This window comes from Manis javanica, chromosome 2 (genome assembly GCF_040802235.1).
Source record: "Manis javanica isolate MJ-LG chromosome 2, MJ_LKY, whole genome shotgun sequence".
Lineage (NCBI taxonomy): Eukaryota > Metazoa > Chordata > Mammalia > Pholidota > Manidae > Manis > Manis javanica.
Window position 1 is genome coordinate 7185878 of NC_133157.1, and position 11659 is coordinate 7197536.

An 11659-nucleotide genomic window follows, 5' to 3' on the forward strand; every position below is an offset into this window, starting at 1 on the left:
GGTAAGGAGGGGGATGACTGAATGGGGAGGTCAGTGTCAATTCTCCTGCTTCCCCCCTCAGCCTGCCCAGCCCTGCATCCTGCCTCCAGCACCTCCTTAGCACCCCCAAAATCATATCTGCCTGTCCTGTCTTTGGGGAGCCGGGGGGATGGGGGCCGGTGTCACGACCGTGCTGTGCCCCTAACCTCAGGACCCTTTGTCTTTGCTGTTGCCCCCCAGTCCCTGCCACCTGGCCCTCCCAGCGCCTGCGGGATCAGAGGCAGGAGGGGGATTAGGTTTTGCAAATGACTCCCCCCCTCCCCGCCATCCTGCTTTCCCTGTCTTAGTCATCTGTGCCCTCCACCGCCCTCCCCCTCCGTTACAATCCCTCCGCCAGGCCAGGAGGAGCACGACAGCGACGGGCGCCCCCGACCCGGGGCGGCGGCGGCGCAGGGGGCCGACCGCTCGGGAACGCAGCGGACGCGGTGTCTGCGCGCCCCCACCGCAGCCGCCGCGCTCCCCTCCGTCCCCGCGCCGCCCGCGCCTCCCCCCGCCCGCTGGGCCGCGGCGCTGCGCACGGACGGCGGCAGGAGCCGCGGAGGTGCGTGTGCGCGGCGGGAGGCTGCGCGGGGTCGCGGGCGCCCACGGGGCCGTGTCTTCTCCCGGGTGTTTTTTGGGGTGGGGTGCTGTCTCTGCCACTGTCCAGGAATTCCCATGGGGCGGGGGGAGCTGTGTTCCGAAGAGCCTAGGGTGGGGAGCACTGCCCCGGGGGTGCCGCCCGCTCTGAGGGCCTCCCGGAGCCGGAGGGAGGCGCTGAGGAACGCAGGCCCTCTTGGTGCCTATACTGGGGCAGCGGGCAGCTGTCTGCCCTAGAGGATGGCGCGAGAAGGGGGGCGTGAGACGGCGGCCGGCGGCCTGACGACGTGTGCCGTCAAGCGGGGGGCGCTGCCGCCCCTGAAGGGCTCCGGGCGGGGGCAGGGCCGCCTCCCTCTGGCTGAGGCCGGGGCGCGCCGGCCGCCGTGCAGCGAGCGCCAAGGGCTACGAGGTCGTGGTGTCGTCGGGGCCGGGGGCAGAGGCCCGGGGGGCCCGGGCTGGGGGGTCCGCGCTCCGAGGTGCGCCGCTCCTACCTGCCTACGAAATTCTCGAGCACGGAGCTCTTGCCGGCGCTCTGGCCGCCCACCACAGCGATCTGCGGCAGGTCGAGGTCAGCGTTCTGGCCGATGGCGGAGAAGGCGTCTTGCAGCCGGTTGACCAGCGGGATGAGATCCTCCATGCCGCGGTTGCCCATGGCTGCGGCGGGCCCCGCGGGCTGCGATCCGGCCGCCGCTCTGTCTCCGGGCTACGGCTCCGCCGCTGCAGCCGCGCGCTCCGACTGCTGGCGCCGCGGGCTCCCCCGCCCCTCGGGGATGCGAGCGGAGCTCTGGTCCAGCATGCCGCCAGAGGGAGCGCGCGGCGCTGCGGACCTGCCGCCGTGCGCAGGCGCCACCCGCGGCACCATGGGGATTGTAGTTTTTTCCTTCTGCGGTGTTTGGGGCGCTGGAGCGGTGTCTGGGGGTACGGATGCTGCACCCCAGCCATCATTCCTGGGAATGAGCGAAGTATCACCCCTTAGTACCAGGCCTCTGGGATACTGGTTATGATTCCCTCACTGCATCCCGCAGATAAGGAAACCGAGGCTTGGAGAGATGGGCCTCCTCCAAGGTCACGGCCTTCTGACCTGGACTTCCACTTGGCGTCACTGCCTTCTACTCTAAGTTCTGACACTAATTCATCTCCTCATACCCCTTTCCACCTTTGTGCCCCAGTCTCCCTGGTTCTAGAAGGAGAAAGATAGAACATTAATTCAACAAACATTCATTGAGTACCTACCTGCCAGCCCTGTCCTGAGAACGGAGATAGAGCAGTGACCAGACAGACAAGGTGCCTGCCCTCACAGCTCAAACACTCAGGTGGTGGAGACTGGCAGCAAATGAATGAACAGATAATTGAAATAGTAAAAGGGAAAATAGTTTATACTAACGGTGATAGAAGAAGTAAATGGGGAGAGAAAGGAGATATCCGAGTGGAAGCAAAACGTCCACTTTACCCTGGGAGGAGTTATAGGGGCTCACTGGGAGGTGACATTTGAGTAGAGGCCTAAAGGATGAGACAGAGCCAGCCACAGGCAGATCAGGGGAAAAGCACGTCAGGCTGAGTAAAAGCAAGTGCAAAGGCTTTGACAGTTGGAGAGCCTTCTTGGGAGCACTGGGACTTCTTGTCCTAGAGGGTGGCAGTCTTTTTCCCAACCCATCAGGGTGGTGGTAAAACAGAGGGATTTGAATCCAGGACTCCAACAACACTACCATTTATCTCTTTCACATGAGACCCAGGTCTCGCCATCCACTTCTGCATTTAAGGATCCCAATTTGGACTCCCCACAAGGAGGCTAGGAAAGGGAGGTCAGCCTACCCTGTGCTTTTGGGGGTTGGTGGGTCACTCTGTATATCAACAGGGAAGGGGACACTGCTGGGAGAACAGTGGCCTGTGAATCAGAAACTGTCATCTGTTCACCCATTTAATGCATATTTATTGAGCCTGGCACTTTGCCAAACCTCAGAGATAAAGCAGTGAGTAAGATGGACTAAGAATTTACCCACACGTGGCTTATAGTCTAGTGGAAACAGAAGGACAAAGCACAGATAAGCCAATAAATATGTCAGATGAGTGCTTTGGAAAGTAAGAAAGCTGAGGAAGGTGGCGGGTAAGGGCAGTGTGGTTACTTTGTGTAGCATGGTCAGAGAAGGACTCTGGTAAGGTAAACATTTGAGCAGAAACCTGAAGGCTGTAAAGGAGTGACCCATATAGACAGCTAGGGGAGGAATTTTCCAAGCAGGCAGAGGGGAATGAGCAGGCCCTGTTCCAGGACCCTGGCCTGGGCCTTGGCAAACTGTGTGATCCAGGTCCCACCACATCTCTGAGCCTCAGTTATCTAATATGGGTAATGGGGATAATGGTAGATATGAATGCCTGTGACGTGCATGGCCCCAGCCTGGCACTCAGGGGATCCTCATGAAACCATTGCTTTGAGAATACTGCTGGTGATGACAACCCTCTAGACGGCTGCAGCAGCCACTATACACAACATGCATCCTAAGCAGCTTCTCCAAGCCAGCCCGTTTTTATACTTTGAAAACCAGAGAGGGCAGAGATAAGACCTGGAGTGGGGCCATTAATTTGGAGAGGGGTGCAGTTTACAGATACCTGCCTAGAGGGGTGCCATCACGGCTGGGTTGTTTTTCCTAATTACAAACATGATTGTAAAAATCAGACTTTACACAGTATTTGAAAGCTTCTGGTCATCCTCCCACCCACAGATAACTGCTATTTATAGCTTAGTGTTCATTCTCTGGCTTTTTCCATATATATATTCATCTTGTTTCATTTTGTTTTTATAGAAATGAGATCATACTATATATCTTATACATATTGCATATGCTGTATCTCTGATGCCAGACAGCAGCCTGGGCATTACCTGGAATTTGCAGACTCTCAGGCTCCACTCATAACCTGCATTTTCCAAGAACCAAGAACCTGGGAGATTCCTGTGTACATCAAAGTTGGAGAAGTTCTAATATATGCTATTATATGCAATAGGGTTTCTGTTGTGCACACAGTAGGGGCTCAATAAACGCTGATTGTATTGAATTGACTGGTGGCCTTATTACACAGCTCCTGGGTCAAGCCATTATGTTTAGTCACTAAGTCTGCTCAGGCTCTGGCTCTTTCGATGATTTTGTTCATTTATTCTACAACAGATGTTGATCAGTGGCTGCTTCATGCCAGACCTCAAGCAAGACATAGGGGGCTGAAAAGGTCAATAAAGATGTGGGACTTGTCCTGCTAGAATAAAGATTCCCTGTGGAGGGAAAGACAAGCTAAGCAGACCAGGTGTACAAGGCAGTGGCACCTGTCCGGTCTGGGGCAAGGTGACTGCTGAGGAAGCAGCTGGGCCAGGTTGGGGCACACACAGTGCCCTCCACTGCATGGTAGGGGCTGTGCACCAAAGGTTCCTGGGGCCAGTTAGGAGCTCCCCATGAGCCCAGAACAAGGCAGGTGCCCTTGCGTATTGACAGTTGGGTGCATAAAGATCAAGGACACAGCTCTGAAGCTAGTCTGCTTGTTGTTCAAATCCCACCTCTGCCACTTTCTAACCCAACGACCTTGGACAAATCACTTCACTTCATTGACCTTTCATTTCTTCATCTGTCAAAAGGGAACAATAATCTTACGTTTCCCTAGGGTTGTGTGAGGAGGATTCCATGATGTACTAAGAATTTCGGTAAAACTTGAGAACAGGGCTTGAAACAGTGAAGAATTAGAGCTATAGTTAGCGTCACTATGATCACCCTCACCACTGTGCTGTCTGTCTCTGGAAGGTACCCGAGGGTGGGAAGGAGAAGTGATCATAAATACGCCAGGCTCTGTGGGAGAGAGACAGAGCTGGGTCCCGAGGCCTGGACTTGGGGCGGCTCTGACCCTGGACGGCTGTTTGCAGGAATCCCAGGCCCCAGTGGGCCCCACACTGCCCAGTTCCCCATGTGGAAAGAAGGCTTTGAGGGTATATCTGGCTATCAGGGAAGGCCTCCTGAGGAGGTGATGTTTGAACCAGGCTGGGAAGACTGAACAGGAATTAGCCTGGTGAGGAGTGAAAGGCAACAGGGAGCATTGTGAGGGAAGTCTGGTTCCTTTGGGGAAAGAAGGTAGCCACTGTGGCTGGACCTGTTAAGGGGGAGACGGGGAGGAGGGAGAGCCTGTTACCCACAAGTCAGTCCCATCCATCAGCCAAACTAAGGTCTTACGCTGGGAGAAGCCCTGTGCTGGGCTATCCTGGAAGGTAGGGGCAATAAATTTTTTTTTTTTTTTTTTGAGAGGGCATCTCTCATATTTATTGATCAAATGGTTGTTAACAACAATAAAATTCAGTATAGGGGGGTCAATGCTCAATGTACAATCATTAATCCATCTCAAGCCTAATTCTCGTCAGTCTCCAATCTTCTGAAGCATAATGAACAAGTTCTTACATGGTGAACGAATTCTTACAGAGTGAATAAATTCTTACATGGTGAACAGTACAAGGTCATTCATCACAGAAACTTTCGGTTTTGATCATGCAATATGACCTATAAACCATCAGGTCAAATATGAATATTCATTTGATTTTTGTACTTGATTTATATGTTGATCCCCCATTTCTCCTATTATTATTATTATTTTTATTTTTAATAAAATGCTGAAGTGGTAGGTAGATGCAAGATAAAGGTAGAAAACATAGTTTAGTGCTGTAAGAAGGCAAATATAGATGATCAGATGATCAGGTGTGTGCCTATGGACTAGGTATTAATCCAGGCTAGACAAGGGCAGCAAGACATCCACGGATGCAGAAGATTTCTCTCAAAGCAGGCAGGGGGGGTGAGGTTCTGAGCCTCACCTCTGTTGATCCCCAATTTCTCACCTGATGGCCCCCCTGCGACTGTGCCTGTCTTAGGTTGTTCCTCCCTTGAGGAATCTTACCCGTCTCTGGCTAACCAGTCATCTTCCGGGGCCATACAGGGAAATGTAAAGTTGGTAAGTGAGAGAGAAGCCATATTGTTTGCAAAGGTTAGCTTTTTACTTCTTTGCAGATTTATGCCCTGTGGCTTCTATGCCCAGCACTTGTCTCGAGGTATCTTTACCACCTGGAGGAATTATGATACTCGGTAAATTCGATATGAGGCACGAATTCTATTTAAGGTTTGTAATTAGGAAGGAAGAAGAAAAGCTATAGATGTAGCATATGAAGGAAACTTGGGAGGATTGATTATTTCTTTGACATATCTTCTTGTATAGTACCTTAAGTATGTATAGGTTTTAAACTACTAACTAATTTGCACACACATATTAACATAATAGGAATACGGTGACATAAACAAAGCAAATCTATAATTACCATCCATCTCCAGTGAAGCCAAGAAAACCATTTAGGCACCCTAGGCATTTGTGAAAATTTATCTATGATATGATGGATATTGTCCAACTGTACTTGAACCATCAGACAAATTAAAGCAGCCCATTTCTGGGATCTGTTCACATCCCATATGTTCTTTTAACCATAGATAGTCTATAGTCATGAGATTTTGGGGTGCTACAACTTGCACCCCTCCCAACTCCTGGTTGAGTTCCAACAGTACAGATCCAGTCAAATTCGTTGTCTCACTGTATGCACATGCCAGCCTAGACATCTCCCTCCTCCTTCTTATGGCAAGTCCAGGAGACGGTGGGCTGGATGCAGCCACAACCGCAGCATCGTCCGGATCCCTGTGGAGGCTTTTTGATGATCATCCCCCGGCACGAGTCCTCCAGAGAGTGCTGATGCCGGAAGCTCCTCCTCATATCGTATCTTAGTTCATTTTCTGGGTATCCAAGCTAGGCCTTGATCTTCTGCGTAGAAACAAACAGACCCTTTGCCCACACTTTGACATGCCCTCTATACCACTGTGCAGAACTCATTGGAGGTCAGCACACAGTAACTGCTTTTTTTTTTTTTTTTTTTTTAATTAAGAGAAAGGAATACTATCAGAAAAGAGTACCTCCATAGCTGATCATCTGACACCCTTTAAGTGATCAACATTAAGGATATTTAAAGCATGCGTTGATCTTTGATTTACCAATAGTTTTATCCTGTTAAGGAGTAATCCCCCTTTTCTTTCTTTCTTTCTTTTTTTTTTTTAAATTTTTAATCTACACTTACCTGAAGAATACTATGTTTACTATGCTCTCCCCTATATCAGGTCCCCCCTAACAACCACATTACGGTTACTGTCCATCAGCTTAGCAAAATGTGGTAGAGTCACTACTTGTCCTCTCTGTGTTGTGCAGCCCACCCTCCCCTTTCTCCCTCCCCCCCATGCATGCTAATCTTAATACCCCCCTTCTTCTTCCCCCCCCTTATCCCTCCCTGCCCACCCATCCTCCCCAGTTCCTTTCCCTTTGGTACCTGTTAGTCCATTTTTGGGTTCTGTAATTCTGCTGCTGTTTTGTTCCTTCAGTTTTTCCTTTGTTCCTATACTCCTCAGATGAGTGAAATCATTTGGTATTTCTCTTTCTCCGCTTGGCTTATTTCACTGAGCATAATACTCTCCAGCTCCATCCATGTTGCTGCAAATGGTTGGATTTTTCCACTTCTTATGGCTGAGTAGTATTCCATTGTGTATATGTACCACATCTTCTTTATCCATTCATCTACAGATGGACATTTAGGTTGCTTCCAATTCTTGGCTATTGTAAATAGTGCTGCGATAAACATAGGAGTGCATCTGTCTTTCTCAAACTTGATTGCTGCGTTCTTAGGGTAAATTCCTAGGAGTGGAATTCCTGGGTCAAATGGTAGGTCTGTTTTGAGCATTTTGATGCACCTCCATACTGCTTTCCACAATGGTTGAACTAATTTACATTCCCACCAGCAGTGTAGGAGGGTTCCCCTTTCTCCACAGCCTCGCCAACATTTGTTGTTGTTTGTCTTTTGGATGGCAGCTATCCTTACTGGTGTGAGGTGATACCTCATTGTAGTTTTAATTTGCATTTCTCTGATAATTAGCGATGTGGAGCATCTTTTCATGTGTCTCTTGGCCATCTGTATTTCTTTTTTGGAGAACTGTCTGTTCAGTTCCTCTGCCCATTTTTTAATTGGGTTATTTGTTTTTTGTTTGTTGAGGCGTGTGAGCTCTTTATATATTCTGGACGTCAAGCCTTTATCAGATCTGTCATTTTCAAATATATTCTCCCATACTGTAGGGTTCCTTTTTGTTCTATTGATGGTGTCTTTCGCTGTACAGAAGCTTTTCAGCTTAATGTAGTCCCACTTGCTCATTTTTGCTGTTGTTTTCCTTGCCCGGGGAGATATGTTCAAGAAGAGGTCACTCATGTTTATATCTAAGAGGTTTTTGCCTATGTTTTTTTCCAAGAGTTTAATGATTTCGTGACTTACATTCAGGTCTTTGATCCATTTTGAGTTTACCTTTGTATATGGGGTTAGACAATGGTCCAGTTTCATTCTCCTACATGTAGCTGTCCAGTTTTGCCAGCACCATCTGTTGAAGAGACTGTCATTTTGCCATTGTATGTCCATGGCTCCTTTATCAAATATTAATTGACCATATATGTTTGGGTTAATTTCTGGGGTCTCTAATCTGTTCCACTGGTCTGTGGCTCTGTTCTTGTGCCAGTACCAAATTGTCTTGATTACTATGGCTTTGTAGTAGAGCTTGAAGTTGGGGAGTGAGATCCCCCCTACTTTATTCTTCTTTTTCAGGATTGCTTTGGCTATTCGGGGTCTTTGGTGTTTCCATATGAATTTTTGAATTATTTGTTCCAATTCATTGAAGAATGTTGCTGGTAATTTGAGAGGGATTGCATCAAATTTGTATATTGCTTTCGGCAGGATGGCCATTTTGACGATATTAATTCTTCCTAGCCATGAGCATGGGATGAGTTTCCATTTATTAGTGTCCCCTTTAATTTCTCTTAAGAGTGACTTGTAGTTTTCAGAGTATAAGTCTTTCACTTCCTTGGTTAGGTTTATTCCTAGGTATTTTATTCTTTTTGATGCAATGGTGAATGGAATTGTTTTCCTGATTTCTCTTTCTATTGATTCGTTGTTAGTGTATAGGAAAGCTACAGATTTCTGTGTGTTAATTTTGTATCCTGCAACTTTGCTGTATTCCGATATCAGTTCTAGTAGTTTTGGAGTGGAGTCTTTAGGGTTTTTTATGTACAGTATCATATCATCTGCAAATAGTGACAGTTTAACTTCTTCTTTACCAATCTGGATTCCTTGTATTTCTTTGTTTTGTCTGATTGCCGTGGCTAGGACCTCCAGTACTATGTTAAATAACAGTGGGGAGAGTGGGCATCCCTGTCTGGTTCCCGATCTCAGTGGAAATGCTTTCAGCCTCTCGCTGTTCAGTATAATGCTGGCTGTGGGTTTATCATATATGGCCTTTATTATGTTGAGGTACTTGCCCTCTATTCCCATTTTGCTGAGAGTTTTTATCATGAATGGATGTTGAATTTTGTCAAATGCTTTTTCAGCATCTATGGAGATGATCATGTGGTTTTTGTCTTTCTTTTTGTTGATGTGGTGGATGATGTTGATGGATTTTCGAATGTTGTACCATCCTTGCATCCCTGGGATGAACCCCACTTGGTCATGGTGTATGATCCTTTTGATATACTGTTGAATTCTGTTTGCTAATATTTTATTGAGTATTTTTGCATCTACATTCATCAGGGATATTGGTCTGTAATTTTCTTTTTTGGTGGGGTCTTTTCCTGGTTTTGGTATTAGGGTGATGTTGGCTTCATAGAATGAGTTTGGGAGTATTCCCTCTTCTTCTATTTTGTGGAACACTTTAAGGAGAATGGGTATTATGTCTTCTCTGTGTGTCTGATAAAATTCCGAGGTAAATCCGTCCGGCCCCGGGGTTTTGTTCTTGGGTAGTTTTTTGATTACTGTTTCAATTTCTTTGCTTGTAATTGGTTTGTTTAACTTTTGTGTTTCTTCCTTGGTCAGTCTTGGGAGGTTGTATTTTTCTAGGAAGTTGTCCATTTCTTCTAGGTTTTCCAGCTTGTTGGCATATAGGTTTTCATAGTAGTCTTTAATAATTCTTTGTATTTCTGTGGAGTCTGTCGTGATTTTTCCATTCTCATTTCTGATTATGTTGATTTGTGTTGACTCTCTTTTTCTCTTAATAAGTTGGGCTAGAGGCTTATCTATTTTGTTTATTTTCTCAAAGAACCAGCTCTTGGTTTTGTTGATTTTTGCTATTGTTTTATTCTTCTCAATTTTGTTTATTTCTTCTCTGATCTTTATTATGTCCCTCCTTCTGCTGACTTTAGGCCTCATTTGTTCTTCTTTTTCCAGTTTTAATAGTTGTGATGTTAGACTATTCATTTGGGATTGTTCTTCCTTCTTCAAGTGTGCCTGGATTGCTATATACTTTCCTCTTAAGACTGCTTTCGCTGCATCCCACAGAATTTGGGGCTTAGTGTTGTTGTTGTCATTTGTTTCTATATATTCCTTGATCTCTATTTTGATTTGTTCATTGATCCATTGATTATTTAGTAGCATGTTGTTAAGCCTCCATGTGTTTGTGAGCCTTTTTGTTTTCTTTGTAGAATTTATTTCTACTTTCATACCTTTGTGGTCTGAAAAATTGGCTGGTAGAATTTCAATATTGTGGAATTTACTGAGGCTCTTTTTGTGAGCTAGTATGTGGCAATAAATTTTTTATAAAGCATAACCAATGCTGAGGGCTTGTGCTATCAGGTATTAAAATATATTCCAAAACTGTAATAACCAGACTATGTGATATTGAAGAGAGAGGCAGAGTCTTGGAGCAGAATAGGTCTGAACATGGATACACTTAAGTATACGAATTTATTTCATGATAAAGGTGCATCTCAAATTCGAGGCAAGGAAGAGTGCTCCGGGTGTTGCTACAGCCTCAGACTTCATCTGGGATAGAAAGAGATGGGGCCTCTCTTCTCCCTCTGAACATATTCCTTTGGGGGGCTTTGCCTGCAAGGGACTGATTAAAAGCAATTAATGTGAGTCTAGACCCAAACAATGTCCCCAGAGAGTTCCCATCCACCATCTCGTCTACTCTTCAAGGAGGCATCACAAAGTCATATATATTTTAAGAAATGTTCACTTCCTCCCCATGACAAAGTCATCCAAGCCAATCACAGCAAATTAGAAAAAATGAGAAAAAATGAAAAACCCCATGAGCTCACCACACACATATATTTATTCTTTCCAAAACCAGAGTTAAAATGTGCATACAGATTTGTAACCTGCTGAATTCACTTCACATTGTATTGTGAATGTTTAAATATCCTTTGAAAACATAATTTCTGATGGCTGCGTGCAATTCCTTAAGAGGCAGACACCATGACTTATTTAGCTGTTCCTCTAAAGTTGATTATTTTCCACACAGCTATTATAAATAATGTTTCTGTGAATGACCCACTGGCCTAAAAAAGTCTCCTTTGTGATTATTTTCTTGTGCCAGATTCCTGCAAGTAGGGTTTCCAGGTCGAAGGGCAGAACATGTTCAAGAGTCTTGACTGAGAACTCACAGATTGTTTTTCAGAAAGATGAACCAACACAGGAAGCCAGCGCTGGTTTCCCTACTTTCACTGACATGAGCATTATTTTTAGTTTTTCACTTTGGCAATTTGCTAAGCTCACTCTGTGCCGGGTGCCAGTGCTAAACATTATGTAATACTATCCTCAGACCCACCCTGGGAGGGGACACCCAGTTTGTAGAGGAAGAAACAGGCTCAGAGAGGACTCTCTCTCCAGCCAGGGTCGCCTAGCCAGAAAGCAGTGGGGCCCAGATTCAACCCCAGGCTTCTTCAGCCCAGCACCCAGATCAGGGTATCATCCTACTTGGACCTGGTTGGAAGCCTAGGCCGCCTTGATTTGGCCACTTCACTCCCTCCTCTCTGTCCCAGCCTTGGTTCTCACCGGGAGGATGTGACGCTGTCACCCTATTCCCTAGCCCTCCCTACCCTTCGAGGATAAAGCCCAACACCTCAGGCGGGCCTTCAAAGCTCCCACCGTCCAGGCTGCCCTTCCACCCAAACATGAGACGTCCCGCTG

At 46.8% G+C, this 11659-nt stretch overlaps 1 protein-coding gene across 22 annotated transcripts in view; it reads right to left on the reverse strand.

Moving 5' to 3' along the window:
- The window catches only part of DNM1 (dynamin 1), a 41595-nt gene extending 40205 nt beyond the window's left edge, over positions 1 to 1390 (reverse strand). For all 22 annotated transcript variants that reach the window (XR_012125931.1, XR_012125929.1, XR_012125928.1 and 19 more), the window contains exon 1: positions 1107 to 1390. Coding sequence is in view for 15 of the 22 variants with exons in the window: in XM_073223811.1 (XP_073079912.1) it covers positions 1107 to 1267 (161 nt within the window). In the remaining 7 variants the exon portion in view is untranslated. The remainder of the gene's footprint in view (positions 1 to 1106) is intronic.
- Positions 1391 to 11659: the final 10269 nt, after the last annotated feature.